Source organism: Schistocerca americana, chromosome 1 (assembly GCF_021461395.2).
Source record: "Schistocerca americana isolate TAMUIC-IGC-003095 chromosome 1, iqSchAmer2.1, whole genome shotgun sequence".
NCBI classification, from domain to species: Eukaryota; Metazoa; Arthropoda; class Insecta; order Orthoptera; family Acrididae; genus Schistocerca; species Schistocerca americana.
Genome location: NC_060119.1, coordinates 784,173,717 through 784,194,630, shown reverse-complemented (window position 1 = coordinate 784,194,630; position 20,914 = coordinate 784,173,717). Strand labels below are relative to the sequence as shown.

At 43.9% G+C, this 20,914-nt stretch overlaps 1 protein-coding gene across 1 annotated transcript in view; it reads left to right on the top strand.

Annotated features, from left to right (window-relative positions):
• Positions 1-9,110: 9,110 nt before the first annotated feature.
• Positions 9,111-20,914, top strand: part of LOC124594214 — a 43,500-nt gene continuing 31,696 nt past the window's right edge. Inside the window, exons 1-2 of the mRNA XM_047132577.1 lie at positions 9,111-9,291; positions 18,385-18,522. Of these exons, the coding sequence (XP_046988533.1) occupies positions 9,111-9,291; positions 18,385-18,522 (319 nt within the window). The remainder of the gene's footprint in view (positions 9,292-18,384; positions 18,523-20,914) is intronic.

The window sequence follows — 20,914 nt, the reverse complement described above, 5'->3', positions numbered from 1 at the left end:
TGGATCGGCTAAGGAAAATATTTTTGTATAAAAACTGAGATGCTGAAATTTTAATGTTTATTGCACAAGTATTAAGTGAGGGCGAGCAAGTAAGAAAACTGAATCTTTCCATAAAAAAATATGTAAGTGTGCACACTGTAAATCACACAAAATAATTTCTAGTGTCTTATATGCAAGAAACGTCCAAATAAATCAGCTTTATTTACTTACTGTTTATTTTTATTGCTGTTAACATGAGCTGTAGACGAATACCATACGCGATACACATGTGTCATGTCACGTAGGTATTAAAAATGCATGGTTAATTCTACGAACAGATTCATCGGCGAAGAAGGACGATGTGGCCATCAGTAAATCTCGCAGACCCACTTTAGTTTATGATTTGACGAATAATCAACTTTTTATGATTGTTGTCATGTTACTGAAAATGTTAATTTCTGAATATGGCCACCTTTCTGTACGAAATAAACTTATTTCAGGCTTTATGCAACATGTTCTTATTCCAGGTACTGATTTTGTCAACTGTCCTTATGGTTGAAAAAGAAGACAATATTATTTACCAAACTTTTTGGTAAGGAACAAATATTCCGGGTAACAGTGGTTATTATACCCAGTTCTTTGGGTAGGCTACTGTAGGTCGTTCTTGTATTCACAGAACAAGGTAATTAGTGTTACACGGTCTTACATTTGGAAAAGTTTTATTTGGCTTGAGGATGATGATGATGATGATGATGATGATGATGATGATGATGATGCCGATGATGATGATGATGCAGATGATGATGATGTTTGGTTTGTCCGGCGCTCTCCTGCTCGGTTATCAGCACCCGTACAAATTCCCAACCTTTGCTCAGTCCAAACTCGCCACTTTCATGAATGATGATGAAATGATGAGGACAACACAAACACCCAGTCATCTCGAGGCAGGTAAAAACTCCTGACCCGGCTGGGAATCGTACCCGGGACCCCATGCTCGGCTTTGGCCTGAGGAGCTATCTCACAATATCACAGCGTATGACATCGCTGAATGAAAGTAAGCAAAATATACCAGCAATTTGTCTTTTGGGTCACCGTACCCGACAACTTCCCCATTTAAAATAGTTCTGTTGAGAAGTTTCGGCTGTTTCGCTGTAGATACTATCATCTAAATTTTACTAACGACCTGACACCCGATGAATTATCGCTTTTTCTGTAATTATTCCTATTTTGTGCATATGATCAATGGAAGTCGCCTACAATTTTTTAACTGCGTGTAGAGAGTCTTTTCAAAATTTAATGATAAAATTTGGCCGGTCGGTGTGGCCGTGCGGTTAAAGGCGCTTCAGTCTGGAACCGCGTGACCGCTGCGGTCGCAGGTTCGAATCCTGCCTCGGGCATGGATGTGTGTGATGTCCTTAGGTTAGTTAGGTTTAATTAGTTCTAAGTTCTAGGCGACTGATGACCTCAGAAGTTAAGTCGCATAGTGCTCAGAGCCATTTGCACCATTTTTGATAAAATTTGGCTACAAACAACTGAAAGGACCTAAGTGCCATATCTCACATTTGTCAGGAGAATGAATAACAATATATCTCTGTTTGTACATAAGTGACTAGTGTCCAAAAAACTGAGAAGGTATTCTGATACAACAGAATTATACCGCCCAGCGCATTGCCTAAAAATTAGACAAATAGGAACAGAAATACTTGACTAAGAAACTGACCCGTTCTAGGTGGCAATAAGAAAATGCTTACAAGATGAATCTTGTAAATAAGATTCTTAATAATACTATTTATTTACACAATAGCGCCGTTACCATTTTTCAGACCATGTTCATCCTCAGACGGCTGTTCACGTTTACCTCACGTTTGTTGTTGCTTCCATTAGTTGTTGGCTATTTCATCCAGGAACTTATGTAAACAGCAGATGTAATACAAACGTGAGCAGTCGTCTGAAGATGAACTTGGTTCGAAAACTGGTATTTGTGTAAATAAAAAGCAACATTAACAGTGGCTGGTTGCTATTTTCTTCTTTGTAAGAATAAATTTGGTGGTTTGTACAGAGATATGCTCTAAAAAGTGACAAAATAGCAGGAAGAATGTTTTTATTGAAAGTATCATTAATACTGAGGCACTACGTTTTATTTGGTAATACACGTACACAAAAACAGCATTAGCTTATTAGCTAGTGGATCTGCAGTCAGCAAAAACTGCTTCCCATTCCTTTTAATTTTGGAACTCCAGAGCGATGCACAGCTTGCCCTAAGGATCATGCGCCACCTGCTGAAGTATGTTTCTAAGGTTGTCACCAAGGTTTGGCATCTAGATCAACTCTATATCTACATACACATGTACGTACATACTTCACAAGACACCATACAGTTCATGGCAGTCATTTCCTTTCCTACTCCACTCGCAAATAGAATGATTGAAGACATGAATGGCCATAAGTCTTCGTACGAGCCCTAATTTCTTTCTTCTTATCTTCAAACGCCGGTTCTCTAAATTTCTTCAGTAATGACTTGCGGAAAGAACGTCGTCCCCCCTCCAAGGACTCCCATTTGAGCTCATGAGGCATCTCCGTAATTCTTACGAGCTGATCGATCCTAGGGACATGCAATAGAGTGCCGAGAACACAGCACACTGAAAACGCGTTTGGAGAAAAACAAATGGCACTCCGAATGTTATCCGCTTACGGTTTTCAGTTTATCAACTTGCATTAAAATTAATGACGTGAAATGCAGAATTCCACTGAGGAAGATATGCTACTTACATACCAGTACGTGAATAACTGTAAACGTGTGCTACTCCTTAGTTCCGTCTCGATTCGCCGTGTTCAGCATACACAGACCGCTGGCAGTCAGGGAATTCCGCCCGCGCGTGCGCCCGCCAAGACGATGTCCACGTGGCGGCGTGATCTCAGTGCGCCCAGCCAGCGCGACGGTCATGGCTTGCCAACGAGCGACCAGAAGAAAACAATCTCTTAATGTGTTGCAGGTATACCAGCGGACTAGCGCTGGAAGTCTTATATCGGACTGTAGAGAGTAAACTTCTTCCTACTTGATGATCAAAATTCTTATAGGTGCTGTACCGCGTCAGTGTATTAAACACAAAATACTGTAAGAAACGTAAACTACAAAATCAGCGTTCGGTCGTGTTACAACGGCATTCCTCAGAGCGTTCTCAGGCCGGCCTTGTCTAGAGAAAGGCTGTTGTAATACGTCCGGAACGTTGGTTTTGTAGTTTAAAATTTTAATCACCTTGACTCAGGCCGCGGAAGCCTACGTAATTACGTTCTTCCTACTTACTGCATTCTCCATAGGCATCTCTCCCGGTTATTCTGCAGCAGTTTTTAAACTTCGAAAATTGATTGTTCCTTTTATGAGCCACAGCCTTTGCTGCTGATATTCCAGTGCTTAGAACTAAGAAAAATATAACCTTCATTGACAGCTGCTAGATTAGTTACTTTTGTTTCCGTCGTGTTCAAAATTAAACATTCAGAGATTTCAACGAAATCGATAGTCTGACTCCACTACTGACGAAGAAGCACGCTGATCCAATCTGATAGAAGTGTCCTGGTTGCTACCGTACATTTGTTTTTTTTTTTAAATTAGGCGATAGATTCATACTTTCTAATCTAACCCGAATGTGTCCAACGTAGATCTTTAGCATCTGGTCCATCCTCAATACTAAGAAAATGGCGCGAAGGATAAACTGATAAGTTTTGCGTCAGCAGTTTGTTGATCATTTCGTCACCTAGGTATCCACGACTACGACGAACACGTCTACGAAGTCTGAAGTGAGAGCTACTCTCTGTGTGTTCCAATAAAGTAATCTTAGCTGTAATGAATTCATGTAACTTCTCTTCAAATATCGCCAGAGGATGAAGACTCTGAAGAGAAATGAGCATAAGCAAGCTTTGAAATTACTCGCCTTGAAACATGTCAGTGTAGCGCAGAATGTTCACGGAACATAAGTGCGTGTGTGAAGCTGTGTCGTTCGTTGCATCCCTCCTTCAGCACAGAGAAGACCCTGTACAGTAAGCGCCTCTTCCTAACTTTCTGCTGTCAATGTCGCGGTTAGTTTATACAGCTATGGGAAAAAGGTTACTGTTAACGATACCAAAATTCAAAGTTCCACTTCAAACCGTTTCTCGCACTACGCAGTGTTTTTAAAAGATTTGTTCTAATTGTTAGTCATTTTAGTAACAACAATTGTTTATGTATACACCCAAACGCCTGGGATTGCGTTACACGAGACAATAACTATTTACAAGTTGGATGATCGTTTAAAGACAATAGCATCACGTTACAAAATGTTAGGCAACTTTCAGTACATGGATTGTCTCAATCTTTGGGGATAAAACCGCAACGCGTGGCTTAAACTTGAGCTACAGCTTTTCGTAGCAGGAAACTGTTCCATCTACCGAGTGCGGTGGACTTCATGGCAGTTAACACTGCCAGCTGCCTCGAACTTCTCATTCCACTTAAAGGCTATTGGTTCAATTGGCTCTGAGCACTATGGGACTCAACTGCTGAGGTCATCAGTCCCCTAGAACTTAGAACTAGTTAAACCTAACTAAGGACAGTACACACATCCATGCCCGAGGCAGAATTCGAACCTGCCACCGTAGCGGTCTCGCGGTTCCAGACTGCAGCGCCAGAACCGCGCGGCCACTTCGGCCGGCACTTAAAGGCTACCTCTTGATTGAAGAGATCTGTGAAGAGCAATCTCAGTGCATTATTATACAACCTAAATAGTCTCTTTAGCAACACAACACTTTCCTCTGAAAAAAAGAACCCTCACAATCGTCTAGCGATGATATGCCCAATCGTAAATAGGCACAAATTTTCTTTCTCCAAATGAAACTGACGCAAACGAAATACGTCACACCCTACTGCGTCACAATGAACTGTATTAAGTAGTGAGTTATTTCTTAAGAGGGTAGAAATAAGTCTCTCATTTGGGGCCGAACTTTGCAGTCTTTTTACAAATACGTAGCAAAAGAAGAAAGAAACGGAAAGAAAGAACTTTAGCACTTAACTATATCAACTGGAGTATGAAACTGGAAAATGTTTGTAATTTATCATGCTCGTACGAGGATATAAACGCGGTACGTTTCCGTACAGAATAAAATACAGAAAAAGTATTGAATCAGAATGCTTAAATAAAAATTATAACGTTTCTGATAATGTCTCACAAAAGTCCGAGCATACGAAGTAATTTCTGGCATAAGAGAGTGGCTCGAAGACTTTTAAGGAGTGGAACACAGTATGTTTTGATGAGAGGCGAGTGACCATCGAAGGCAAAAATATCGTCAGGAGTGCCACTGGAAGGTGTGATAGGACGGCTCTTGTTCTCTGTACATGTAAACAGTCTGACGAGCAGTGCAAGTAGTAGCAGCAATGTCCGCCCCCGCCAGCTGAGTGGTCAGCGCGACAGAATGTCAATCCTAGGGGCCCGAGTTCGATTCTCGGCTAGGTCGGAGATTTTTCTCCGCTCAGGGACTGGGTATTGTGTTGCCCTGATCATCATCATCATTTCATCCACATCGACGGGCAAGTCGCCGAAGTGGCGTCAAATCGAAAGACTTTCACCAGGCGAACGGTCTTCCCGACGGGAGGCCCTAATCACACGACATTTACATTTAGTAGCAGCAATTTGCTACTGTTTTCTGAGGACACTGTAGTGTACAGAACAGTGTGGTCTTTCAGTGACAGCAGGAGAATACAGGATAATATGGACAGCCGGGCTGAGTGGCCATGCGGTTCTAGGCGCTACAGTATGGAGCCGAGCGACCGCTACGGTCGCAGGTTCGAATCCTGCCTCGGGCATGGACGTGTGTGATGTCCTTAGGTTAGTTAGGTTTAATTAGTTCTAAGTTCTAGACGACTGATGACCTCGGAAGTTAAGTCGCATAGTGCTCAGAGCCATTTGAGCCATAATATGGACAGAATATCTAGTTGTTGTGAAGAACGGCAGCTTGCTATAAACGTTAAAAATGTAAATTAATGCAATTAAGTAAATAAACAATCCTATAATTAGTGACGTGCTGGTTGACTTAGTCACGTCTATGAAATATCTAGGCTTAACACTGCAAAGCGACATGAACTGAAACGAGCACTTAGGGTCGTTTGTGGGGAAGGCGAATGGTCCGCTTCGGTTTATTGTAAGAATTCTAGGTTAGTGTAGGTCACCTATAATGGAGGCCGCGTACAGAACGCTTGTGCGACCTGTTTTCGAGTACTGGTCGAGTGTTTTGGAGCCCCTCCAGGTCGGGTTGAAGGAAGATACCGAAGTTATTGAGAGGCGTGCTGCTACGTTCGATCGACACTCGAGTGTTGCGGAAATGTTACGTGGACTGGGAAGGGAATTTCTTGAGGGAATAAGACTTCTTTTCGCGAAACACTATTGTGGAAGTTTGGAGAACCGGCATTTGCGAAAGAGCGTGGAACGATTCTGCAGGCAGCAGTGTAAAACTTGCGCAAGGACCGCGAAGACAAGATAAGAGGAATTAGGTCTCGTGCGCAGGCATACGGACAGGGGTTCTCGCCGCGCTCCGTTTTGTAGTGGAACCGGAAGGGGAATGACTATAGTAGTATCATGCTATGCACCATATGGTGGCTTGCGGAGTATATGTAGAAATCATGGACATGGTTGTAAACAGCACCTGGAAGGAGATAGTCTTGGAAAGGAAGGAAAAACAGCCAACCAGTTACGTAACACACGTTTCTTAGAACCCCTAACCTAGGCTTCGATAATTACATTATCTTCTCCTCCGGCTGAAGAAGACAATTTTATAATCATCGAAACTTTAGTCAAGAGTTCTAAGGAACCTGTGTTACGCAAATGATTGGCTTTCTTCTTTCTTTTTTTTCTTTTCTTTTTTATCCTTCGCAAGACTAAGTACGTAGGAGTATTTCTGAAAAAAGTTTCTCTTCCTGGGACGACACTTTTTGGCTTTGTCACGAAATTTTACTTAAATTATAAGTGATGTAGCCATGAAAGATGACTTCGATGAATGTATTGGCCCTAAAAGAGAAATAATCAAATCACATAGAAAAATATGTATGAAAGCTGACGTGCTTTATGATCCTACTTCCGTGGCAACCAGTTTGTATAGAAGCCAATACATCAATTTTTTTATGTATCGGCTTCTGTGATATAAAAATGAAATCTAATCACGCTGCATGATCATTGTCGGAGATGTTGACGTGAAAATAATAAATAGCGATTATTATACCAAAAATGGCCGAGGTAATGAGTTAGATGAGCTTACTGAAAAGACTAGTGTGTTTATCGTTAACACATTCTTCCAAAAATAAACATACAGTGAAAGGCTTTCGCAAGGAACAAATATGATACACCATATTTTATCAAATAATGAAGACGTTTTACAGAATGTGGCATCCTAAACCGCTTTTGAATTACATACGATCATAGACGTAGCACGCAGAGTAAAAATAGTTGTTCTGGCGATTAATATTGTTGTTGTTGCTGCTGTACAGTTAATTCTTTATCCTATTTACCAACTTAATCCACGGTATTCGTTTGCAGCACCACATTTCAAAAGCTATTTTCTTGTAGTCTCTACTATTGCTCATGCGCGATTCACTTCCACATAAGGCTACTCTCCAGACGATTATTTTCAGAAAACGCTTCCTAATATATAAACTGATATTAGATGTTACCATATTTCTCTTCTTCTGCAAAGTTTTTCTTGTCGCTACTCAACTGCGTTTTATATTTTCTCACTTTGGCCATTGTCAGTTATTTTGCTGCTCGTGTAGCAAATGTCTTTGGTTGTTTAAGTGTCTCATTGCCAAATTTAATTTCCTTGACATCACCCGACTTAATTTTACTACCCTTGGTTTTAGTTTTTTTATGTTCATTTTATAATCTCTCTTCGAAGCATAATTCATTCCGTTTAACTGATCTAGCCGGCCGGTGTAGCCGAGCGGTTCTAGGCGCTTCAGTCTGGAACCGTGCGACCGCTACAGTCGCAGGTTCTAATCCTGCCTCGGGAAAGGATGTGTGTGATGTCCTTAGGTTAGTTGGGTTTAAGTAGTTCTAAGTACTATGGGACTGATGACCTCAGATGTTAAGTCCCATAGTGCTCAGAGCCATTTGAACCATTTTTTTAAACTGATCTTCTTGGTCCGCTACGTCTGTGACAGAATTACATGTAGTCGCCAAATCTTAAATCTACTATTTCTTCTCCCTAAATTGTGACTACATTACCGAATTTCTCCTTGATTTCCTTTCCTGATTTGTCAATATCCAGTTTAACATCGGGGACAGGCTACAGGTACAATCCTGTCTACTCCATTCTGAAACCTGGACTCTCACTAGGGACGAATAATGTTGCATCCTCGTCCTGCTATCTTTACGTAGGTTTCAGTGGTCTCCCATAAAGCTTTAGGTTTATGCAGCGATTAGCTTCGTAATATTTTATCAACATAAGCAATGGTTCATCTGTAGATCTGGATAGCGATGGGACGTTAAACTGTAACTCCTCTCCGTTATCCAAGGAGTCTTCTGTTTTTAATGTTCACTTCCACCCACATCTCACTGCAGAGGGGATATTTAGATCTCGAATGGGGTAATGAATAAGTAAGCCATTTTTTGTCTCCACACTTTTAGGTGAAGAACATGAGGGTTCGTATGTACTTAGAACGTTAAGTCAACGGCTTTTATTTATTAATTGTCCGCCCCCGCTAGCCGAGTGGTCAGCGCGACAGAATGTCAATCCTAAGGGCCCGGGTTCGATTCACGGCTGGGTCGGATATTTTCTCCGCTCAGGGACTGGGTGTTGGGTTGTCCTAATCAGCTTCATTTCAACCCTGTCGACGCGCAAAAGTCGCCGAAGTGGCGTCCAATCGAAAGACTTGTACCCAGCGAACGGTCTAGCCGATGAGAGGCCCTAGCCACACGACATTTATTTTTATTTATTAATTACTGTAACAAATGTTTGTTGAAAACGCGAGAGATGGTGTTACGTTTGACCGTGAGCAGCATGAGCACGAAGTGAGCTGCCGTTTGCTTGGCGTAATGCTGTAGCGCATTTAGCCGTCAGCTGAGTCTCAGAAGGCTGATGGTGAGCTAAGCGAATCACACGTCGCCATCCGGTGCCTGATGAGGAAGTGTGTGGCGTGGCGCGGTTACCAAGCGGAGGCGACGGTGACGGCGGCGGCGTCTGCGGAGCTCATACGCTGCCGGCCGCCGCTGTCTCCCACGCCACAGCCTGACCTCCCCACCCTGTGGCGGTTACTGCACTCTGCTGGCCAGCAGCAGTGCAACACCATGAAAGCAACATGCAACCTCCGATTATTTCCTATAAATGTTCGATGGGATTCTTGTCGGGCGATCTGGTTGGCCAAATCATTGGCTCGAATTGTCCAGAACGTTCTTCAAACCAATCGTGAGCAACTGTGGCCCGGCCACATGGCGCATTGTCATTCATAGGACTTCCATCGTTCTTTGGAACAATGAAGTCCATGAGTGGTTGCAAATGGTCTCCAAGTAGCCGAACATAACCATTTACAGTCATTGATCAGTTCAATTGGACCATAGGATTCAGTCCATTCCATGTAAACACAGACCATACCATTATGGAGCCACCACTAGTTTACTCAGTGCCTTGTTGACTACTTGGGTCCTTGGAGTCGTGGGGTCTGCGCCACTCCCTAATCCTACCAGCAGCCCTTAACAATTGAAATCGGGACCCATCTGACCAGGTCAAGGATTTCCAATGGTCTAGGGTCCAATCGATATGTTCACGAGCCCAGGACAGGCGCTACAGGCGCGTCGGTCGTCTGCTGCCATAGCCCATTAATGCCAAATTTCGCCGCACTGCCCTAACGGGTATGTTCGTCGTGCATCTCACATTGATTTTTGCTGTTATTTCACGCAGTGTTGTTTGTGTGTTAATGCTGGCATCTCTACGTAATCTCAGCTGCTCTCGGTCGTCAACTGAGGGCCGTTGGCCACTGTGTTGTTTGCGATAGTAGTAGTAGTAGTGGTAGTAGTAGTAGTAGTAGTAGCTTTATTCACCCGTAGATCTCTTTTTACAAGGCTATAGGACATGTCAAAGTATTTACAAGTTTAGACCAATTTAAAATACGTTAATTCGTATACCCATATATTTACGGACTTCTAGTTAACAGACAATTATTAGATTTTACTCCTGGTATACAATACTTTTGTTACAAATAACTTACTAAATAATGTAATACCACACTGTTCACTCGTATCTCACTCAGTCACTGTACACTAGGGGTAACTCCTTAAATTAGATACTCTCGGCACATTGTTGTCACTGTGGGTCTCGGAATATTGAATTTCCGAACGATTTCCGAAATGGACTGTCCCATGCCTCTAGCTCGAGCTACCACTGGACGTTCAAAGTCTGTTAATTCCCGTCGAGGGGCCTCAATCACATAGGAAAAATTTTCACATGAGAAAATATGATAGCTCCGCCAATGCACTGTTATTTTATACCTTGTGTGCACGATGCTACCGCCACCTGTATGTGCGCATATCGCTATCCTATGACCATTGTCACCTCATTGTAAATGATTGTCATTTCAACATGACCGCATAAAGCAAGTAGGAGTTGAGAGCTTCTACATTACGCACGCATAAGAGGAATACAGCTTTTACATTTATGACGTGTTATCGCATGTGGCTATGTCCATGTTCGGGGTCTCCGTGCCGTTTTATTTCAACGAGATAACGCAAGACCATTTGTTGCCAGAGTTGTCCTGTCCTAACGCTGTACCGAAGCGGTTCGACTGTTGCCGTGGCCAGCACGCTTTCCAGCTCTCTTACCCACTGAAAATATGTTGTCATGGATTGTCGAGAGACTCGCCAGATATCAGAATTCATAAACTCTGTCACAGAGTTGGAGCAGCATGTGTGGATAATAGTCGTGCCACTAATATGGACTAATTTGCTTTATTCTTTTGGGCAAATAGGAGTTAAGGAGCAGAAGTTACCCCCTTGTATTTGTTTCGTTTTTCATTTCAAATCAATCGCTACTGTGAAATGTTAAGGAAAATGACACCAGTGCCATCTGGTCATGGTCGGCAGAGCCGTTTTTAAAAGACAGATTTGACATAAAAGCAATGCCAGGGGTGGTGGTGGTGGTGGTGGTGGTGGTGGTGGTGTGTGTGTGTGTGTGTGTGTGTGTGTGTGTGTGTGTGTGCGCGCGCGTGAGCGCCAACGCAATAAGGACCAATAATCGGATTGTCTTCAACATCATACCACACATTTATACAGTAACATTGATAAAAATTGGTTTTCATAATGATGCGTACAATTAATATGCATTTTGGATGTTGATGATGTTGCCACGAGCGTATTTGCTACGGATGCAATATTCTGCACCTGTTTAATGTTGCAGCATCTCAGTGAAGTTTTATGGAGAGATGATTAAATTTACTCTTAAACCGTAGTGCAGATACATTTGCAAACTTATCTCTCGTAAAATAGTGACCAGACTGTCTTTTCTTTTCATTTTAATTAGTTTACTGTTACATCCACTTAAGTGATTGTCCCAAATATTAATATCACTACAAGAAAAAGTTCATTGTATTTCCGATACAGGTCTATAGGCCACCGTAATGTTTTTGTCAATTACTGTTATTATGGAGAATAATATTTCTCGAAGTCACATTATGTACGGTTACCCTCTTAACGTTACTATTTACACAATGTTGCACGGCAGTCACGTCACATACAATTTTCCAACTAGTCATCGACTTTACTCAATATACACATGAACAAATACACATTCAGATACACTAGGTTTCATATTTTTAGTATAGAGCATTTCATTCCGGAATTAAATAAAAATAGCTCCCAACTTCGCCCCCTCCCACACCGAAAAAGTTGTTCGAGAGGCTTCCCTTGACTGTAAAGCAAATAGCGGTATTGGAAATCCCTTCTGAAATACTCTACACTCTACCCCACTACCAGTCCACCTGGTATTTCGTTAAAAAGTTCCTGACTCTGCTAATGGCCATTATTCGAACAGGCCACTGTACCTTCAGGGGCAGGAAATGAAAAGCAATAAAAAAATTCTACTGCGACTTAGCATCTGATTTCATTTGTCTTGTCATTGGTGTATCGAAAGTGGCATGGTGTCTCTAGGACACTGATCTCGAATTCCTACCAGACGAACCTCATTTAGGTTTTCCGTGATTTTCCTGATTCAATTACGGCAAATTCCGGGATGCTTCCTTCGTAGAAGACACGGCCCAATTTCCTTCCTCGCCCTACGTGAACTTGTAGCCCAACTCTGATGACCTCTTCGTTAACATTGCGTTAAAGCGTGATCTTCCATGCTTTTTCAGTTTGCGTATTGCTGTAACCATCAGTATGCCGTCTGCGCATGCAATGCAACTGCTTACTCCTCAAGAGTTTATAAATTTCCTGGCAGCGATTCCAAAACCTTGGCCTCAGACGCAGTCTCATCAACATAGCTAATTCTTTTATAAACTATTTTCAAGCCAACGTTGACTCTTCTGCCATATTAGTAATCTCTGGGATGTTATCGCGTGTTCTTGACAAAGTGATTTCCCTGAGGCGTGAGAAAGATGTGGGAGATGGAGTATTGTCAAAGACTCCCACAAAGAACTTTTCTGTAAGCCGTTTTCCGTAGAGGGACGGTGTTTTCTACTCGCAGTCTGTACGCATCACACTTCAGCGCATAAATCACGTCGAGAGTGGGTCGGTGACGTCAATAGAATGTGCTGAGAGTTCCGAAATCGTAAGTATGCTGAGGACTGCACACCCTCAAATTCAGGTTACAGTGAAACAGAAACACTATCTTAAAGTGAAAAATTATTTAGGCCTTACGGTACCTGGAATTAGAAGAAACCTTTACGGTAGATATATATGGAGGCACAAACAGATGAAAATTGATTTTATTTAGTGAACATTGTGTCGACAGTGAGAATCAAGCTCTAATGAAAGATAAAACAATCTTTGATGCTGTTTAATACTTAGAAAGAAAATAAGGCACAAAGCGTAGAGTAGAAAGCCACCAGTTACTGCCTTCTAACTGTTGTTATTGTGTTTGTCTGGATACATATTTTCTCGAGTAAGTAAATGTCGATGTTTTGAAATGTTTGAGTGACACTTTTCGTAGTCTTTCAGTTTTCAGGAGTGTGGGGAATTTGCTGTAAGACGTTTGTTAAATACATCAAATATGAGTTTTGCTTTGGCTACCTGTTATCATTGTTAGTTCCTTAATTCTTTTACGACGTTCCGACTTTTTGTAAGAATGGTGGACCTTCGTAACCTCACTTTCACTGCCAAACTGCACAGCAGATAGCACTCAAACACATGTACTTCTGGTACCAACAAGTAAACAGAAACTACCACTCGAGGCAGGCAGGAGAGTATCACGCGGAAATAACACCAACTCGATCTCATATTTAGGGGCGAACAAAGTACAGTTGCAAGTATCAGCCCCAGAAATCATCACTGTGCGAAATCTGGACCGAATTCCCATAGAATGCAGTTATGAACTTCTGAAAGTACAACTTATAAACTTCGCGCCCACCGGCTGTTTGTCGCTCGCTCCACCCCACTATAACCGCCCAATTCCCGAGCGAGTTCTGTACAGCTGAGTGACAACCAGGGCCTTCCCTATTCCTGGGACACTGAAGGCGAGGGAACAAGACGGGTGCAGCGGACACTACTGCCCAACGCGTTCTGAAAACTTGTTCTAGAACGTCATGTCACTCTATGCGAAAAATACTAAGTAATATGACCATCTAACATAGCACATATACGTTCAATGTTATTTTAACAATATTAGCTGTTCATATCCTGTAGCTACACAGGGTGACTCAAAAAAACGTTTACAAACTGTATGGCACATCTAGCATACTAGAAGAATCAGTAATCAGATGGGAACCAGGCGTCGCAAAGGCGATCCGGAGCTACTAAATGGCTTTACAGTTTAAAACTGGGTGCCGGACCGAGACTCAAACTGGGCACCTGTGCCTTTCGCGGACAAGTACTCTACCGTCGGAGCTACCGAAGCACGACTCACGCCCCTTCTCACAGCTTTACTTTAGCCAGTACCTCATCTTCTACATTCCAAGCCTCACAGAAGCTCTCCTGTGAAAGTTGTTGAACTAGCACTGCTGGAAAAAAGGATATCTCAGACACATGGCTACGCCAGAGCCTGGGGGATGTTTCCAGAATGAGATTTTCACTCTGCAGTGGAGTGTGCACTGACATGAAACTTCCTGGCACATTGAAACAGTATGCCGGACGGAGACTCGAACTCGGGACATTTGCTTTTCGCGGGCAAGTGCTCTACCGTCTGAGCTATCCAAGCATGACTCAAGCCCCATCCTCACAGCCTTTCTTCCAGAAGTGCTATAGTTCTGCAAGTTACGCAGGAGAGCTTCTGTGAAGTTTGGAAGGTAGGAGACGAGGTACTGGCAAAAGTAAAGCAGTGAGGTGGGTCGTGCTTGAGTTGCTCAGACGGCAGAGCACTCACCCGAGTTCGAGTCTCGGTCCGGCACACAGTTGTAATCCGCCAGGAACTTTCATATTAGCGCACACTCCGCTGCAGAGTGAAATTCTCATTCTGGGCTTTACAGTTATTTAGTCACGTGCTGCTCAAATGGTTCAAATGGGTCTGAGCACTATGGGACTTAACTTCTGAGGTCATCAGTCCCCTAGAACTTAGAACTACTTAAACCTAACTAACCTAACGACATCACACACACCCATGCCCGAGGCAGGATTCAAACCTGCGACCGGAGCGGTCGAGCGGTTCCAAACTGAAGCGCCTAGAATCGCTGGGCCACTCACGTGCAGCAAATGGACGTCCACTACAGGAGATTCTCAAAGTTTTGTACAGATGCATCAATACACGCCTGACATCGACCCTTTCAAAGGTACCTTGTGTATTTCGAAGACATCCTGCTGCAACAACAATCCTGTCCACTGGGCCCTCCGGCGATGTAACAAGTGTTTCATACACAAGGCCCTTCAGAGACCCCCACAGGAAAGAATTGATTCGGGAAAGATGGCGTAATCGTGGTGGCCATGCGACTGGCCGCACTGCGACCATTCCAAGGGCAGGGAAAGGTTGCCTGCAGATGTGTCCTCACTTGTTTGCTGGAGTGCGCTGGGGCTCCGTCGTGCTGAAATCGAATGCGGGGAATAGGCATGGGAACATCGACAGCGTTTCAGGCAGATCCTCTCGCAAGATCGTCAAGTCGGTCCGGGAGAACGTACTGCCCAATTAAACAGTAACCGCCAGCCCACACGGTAACGATAAATTTGCGTTATGGCGTATACGCAGGTGAAGTTCACATCCGCCCACGCAAGCAGCTTGTGAACGTTCATCACACCCTCTAGAGAGAAAGCAGCCTCATCGGTGAAGAGGACACACGCTGTGAAGCTTCTGTCTGCAGAAGATTCCTGCAGAAACTATCGCGGAAATCCCATGTGCTTATATAATTGCATAGGCTTCCGCGGCCAGAGTCAGTCCACATAAAAGTTTTCTGTGTATGGTACGGCGTCATAACACGTCACTGTGACGTGGTACCATACCCAGAAAACTTTTATGTCCCATGTGCTTGTTGTAGTCCGCTGATTGCAAACCCTGGGCGCTTTGGAAATGAAACGGATGTAGTACTTCGTCGTGTATAATGGTTAGGGGATACCAGCGGCGCGGGATACACCCCGTGTACTCGTTGACGGCGTATGTTGCACCCTTTCGAGAACGCTTTCTTCCACCACAACTGTCCGTGTTGTTCGTTGGCGACCAGCAGCCAGCTTGTGCGCATGGAACGAGACGGTTTCGCACAATGGACGCTGCAGGGTGGCGAATAATGTGTGGCACGGCACCTTTCTATCGAGATTTTTTTGCACGATACAACCGCACGGATTCCCGTCCAATGCAGTTGACCGCGCCGTGTGACAAATGCGATACGTGCAGATAGCCTATTCTCACCGCTTTCACGGCGTGAGTGATCACTTTTCCGTGCGCTCCACACGTCTTTGTGTAGCAACGACCTCTCGTGACCGTAGCGCCCTCTCGTGGCATTTGCGACTTCCAGGCCCAATGTGATTGCCGATCCTTGTTGTATGCCCGATGCGCCACATTAGTTTGTCAACTTTTTTTCAATATCCTGTATACACGCCTCAAAGTCAAAATTAATAAACCCAAGTAACTGAAGAATGTCCGCTCCGATAGCTGAGTGGTCAGCGCGGCGGCTATTACGCCAAGGAGCCCGGGCTCGATTCCCGGCTGGGTTGGAGATTTTCTCCGGTCAGGGACTGGGTGTTGTGTTGTCCTCATTATCATTTCATCCTCATCAGTGGAAGGCAACGAGAAACGACCACTGGAATCACTTCCATAGACGCTCATGCGGTGGACCTCTCTGACGAGGCTTCCCCCATGACAAAACCTGCCGTAAGGCAGAACACAAAAGTTTAACTGAAGAATAATTATGAAATGAGATTAATGATTTTCGATTTACAATTTAATCATGCCAATCACGTTGAAGAATGCCGCATCTCCTCCAAATGTATGGATCTGAGCACTATGGAACTTAACAAAAAATGGGTTCAAATGGCTCTGAGCACTATGGGACTCAACTGCTGAGGTCATTAGTCCCCTAGAACTTAGAATTAGTTAAACCTAACTAACCTAAGGACATCACAAACATCCATGCCCGAGGCAGGATTCGAACCTGCGACCGTAGCGGTCTTGCGGTTCCAGACTGCAGCGCCTTTAACCGCACGGCCACTTCGGCCGGCGGAACTTAACATCTGAGACCATCAGTCCCCTAGAACTTAGAACTGCTTAAACCTAACTGACCTAAGAACATCACACACATCCATGCCCGAGGCAGGATTCGAACCTCTGACCGTAGCGGTCTCGCAGTTCCAGGCTGAAGATCCTAGAACCGCTCCGTCACACCAGTCGCACTTTCACAGTGCGAGCTTTAAGATCTAGACAAAATAACGCACAACGGCGATATTATTAATTAAATGGCACCGCGCCACTTCTCTAAAGACAAAACAATTCATTCAACGATTTAAACTGCGTTTATGAATCACAACATCGTAATGTTGAAAGTAAAGAGATCTCTGGCACCAGCCACAGGTTAGAAACCGCACACTTAGCCACAATTAACAAAGCCTGTTACCAGTAAGTCAAAACAGTATTTCATAAACTTCTTACTCACATCGCTGTACAGTACTTCGCATTCGGGCGTTGGGCAGCTGCAATGAGGCGGAGAGAGCGACAAAACAGTGCCCGCGAAAGTTTAAAAGCTGTATTTTCAGGTAGTCATAACTGTGTACTGTTAAAATTACGGACCAAATTTTTGCGCGAGATCTATTGCTGGGGCTGATATTTTGGGAGTGTTCGTTTTTCTTCTTAAAATATGAGGTCGAGTTAGCAACGTTTCCTTGTCAGTGCAGTAACACGCCAAGAGCGCTACGGTAGCCACACTTGCGGCGAGTGGCCAATTAGATTAGATTAGTTTTTCGTTCAATAGATCCGTGCTGAGGAGATCCTCGTGGATGTGGAACATGTCAATATTTATTTATTTATTTATTGTAAGCTGAAATAACAATACTAATAGTATGACTATATACAACACATCATTTGTTTCTATTAAAAAATTCGTCAGTGGAGTAGAAGGAGTTGGCCACTAGTAAGTCTTTCAGGATCCTTTTAAACTGATCTCTATTTGTAACTAATTTTTCTATGTTTGCTGGCAAATTATTGAAGATGAGTGTTCCTTAGTAGTGGACCCCTTTCTGAACTAAAGTAAGTGCTTTTAAGTCCTTGTGCAGATCTTTTTTTGTTCCTGGTATTGTATGTATGACCTGAGCTGTTTGTTGGAAAAGGAGATATATTATTTAGGACAAATTTCATTAAGGAGTAAATATACTGAGAGGTAGTAGTTAGTATACCGAGTTCTTTGAAGAGGTTTCTACAGGACATCCGTGAATTTACTCCACAAATAATACGTATTACACACTTTTGGACTCTGAAAACTTTTGTTTGACTTGAAGAGTTACCCCAAAATATTATACCATATGACATTATGGAATGAAAGTAGGCAAAGTATGCAAGCTTTTTCATTTTTATATCGCCTGTGTCTGCTAACACTCAAATTGCAAATACAGATTTGTTAATGCGTTTTTGCAGTTTTGTGGTGTGCTCCTCCCAACTGAATTTATTATCAAGTTGTAATCCCAGGAATTTAAGAGTGTCAACCTCTTCTATCTGCTCTTCTTCATACTTTATGCATACGCTGGGTGGAAGTCTCTCGCACATGGAAAAGAAAATACCCCCAACGAGCAGTAGTGAGAGGATTTCCTCGGCGCGTTGCCTGATTTAACGCGTCTGTTGCAGGCGACGGGAAGCTGGGCTCGGCGTGCAGCAGGAACCACGAGTGCGCAGTCCGCGTCGCCTACAGCGAGTGCCGCGAGAGGCGCTGCGTCTGCCGCGAGAACCTGCTCGCCTCGGCCGACGAGTCGCGCTGCCTGCCGCGTGAGTAACCGCACCGTCTGCTGCCTAGCACCGCCCGCCAGTCACTGTCTCATAATTCAGTTTAGTATCACGAGTTTACTTCACTGACATTTTTCAAACAACTTACGGGAATTCAGCCAGGTAATATTGACAGCGACCGCCGATACTTCGGCGGGAGTATACCCCGCCATTTTCTAGGCACAAACCGCAACGGACTGGCGACGTACAACCTCGGTTCTTGGAGTAATTCAGGACACACATACTCACTGAACATCAGTGCCACCAAAGATGACCAAAGTCAGAGGTACCGCTGTTGTTTTGACAATGGAGAGTGCAGGATTCCAAGCAGAGTTTAAACAAAAAATCTCCATTCCTGTTTACAAGGTTGCTCGCTAAACACATATCTGAATTTTTCATGGGGAAGTGACGACACTACATTCGCCTCCCTAGACGTCCGATTGCATTACCCCAAAAGAGAATTTGGAAATTTCAACTGGTGTAGTTGTTACGATGTTTCGTACCTTTTCATTTGGACACCCCTTAAGTTTCATTACACCTAGTGAGTGTGGCATCACATGAAGTCCTAGCCCCGTACATGATACCAGCCCAACAGATCACTCATCCATCTCCCCGAAAAACCAGTGGGACTGCATGCCTATGACGTGCTTTTGGTAGTTGGCAGCCTCCTCACTTTTCTACAACGATAATCGGGCTTCAGAAAAAACAGGCGCACGACAGTGGAAAGGACCCGGCACCTTTGATGCATGTTTCATTCCAAGGGTTCCCTTGCTCGTCTTCTTTCTGCATCACGGAGCTGGAGTAGGTGGGTGGGGGATTTTCACTGTCGCTCGTAATGGACGCCTAGAGGCCAAACTGATCCGTAGCGAGTGTCTGGGTCGACATAGCCCCCCAGCTCCCCCCCAAAAAAGAAAGTTCGCTGTTACACAGCATTTTCTTCGGGGTGGACGGCGGTCATCAGCTGGTGTCGTTGACCTCGGGCAGTCACTAAGGGTCACTCCTTCAGTGGTTTGGATTTCACGATAGCGACTGCGCGTTACAGTGACGTGGTTGCACCGAACGCCAGTTTGATGACTTCCCTTGCCGACAACCCTCCTTGTCCTAAAGTAAGAATTCGCGTACGGTCTATATCTCCAGCGGCATGTCGAGACAGTAAAAACTGTACATAAGCCGCCTCGTCCAGTTCACTCTCTACTCATCCGCATCAGTAGCTGCGCGGTAAGCGCGGCGGATTGCTAATCGAAGGGACCCTGGTTCGATTCCGGCTGGATGGGAGAGTTTCTGCACTTGGGGACAGGGTATTGTGTTGCCATTAGTTTCGTCACCTTATTCGTAGTAATTGACATTCCATATTTGAGATGACGTAGCTGCGCTCCCAGAAAGGTAGTAAATAAATATATTAAAAAAGGTTCTCTACTCAACTGCGCCGAGGATGCAGGTTTTCTTTTGCCTCCATTTCACAGCAGGATATATGTGAAGACTTCTCGTGGTCATAAGAATATTCAGAAGGGTCTCTGATCAAAAAGAAACACTAAGGAAGCAAGTTATGAGAATAGACCAAAACGTTTCTTTTATCTCTTCATATACAACGACCCTAATTTAAGCTGGGGAGCAAGATGTAGTTGTCTTCCATGCGCCACATCTTTCACCTTTGGTTTTCTCTACACTAAGCATAGAATTAGAATGAAAATTAAATAAGGTAGGTGTATCAGTTAAGAGCTGCTTAAGATTCGACAGCATCTATCGCACTAATCTGAGCATTTGCGGAAATGCTATCTACAGTGCTACGAAGTCTATTTATTTGTCTGTAAGAAAAGAAAGGGAGAATTAAAAATATCATAATTTTTACCTGTGTATGAATAAATACACTACTGGCCATTAAAATTGCTACACCACGAAGATGACGTGCTACAGACGCGAAATTTAACCGTCACGAAGAAGATGCTGTGGTATGCAAATGATTAGCTTTTCAGAGCATTCACACAAGGTTGGCGCCGGTGGCGACACCTACAACGTGCTGACATGAGGAAAGTTTCCAACCGATTACTCATACACAAGCAGCAGTTGACCGGCGTTGCCTCGTGAAACGTTGTTGTGATGGCTCGTGTAAGGAGAAGAAATGTGTACCATCACGTTTCCGACTGATAAAGGTCGGATTGTAGCCTATCGCGATTGCGGTTTATCGTATCGCGACATTGCTGCTCGCGTTGGTCGAGATCCAATGACTGTTAGCAGAATATGGAATTGGTGGTTTCAGGAGGGTAATACGGAACGCCGTGCTGGATCCCAACGACCTCGTATCACTAGCAGTCGAGATGACAGGCATCTTATCAACGCATGGCTGTAACGGATCGTGCAGCCACGTCTCGATTCCTGAGTTAACAGATGGGGACGT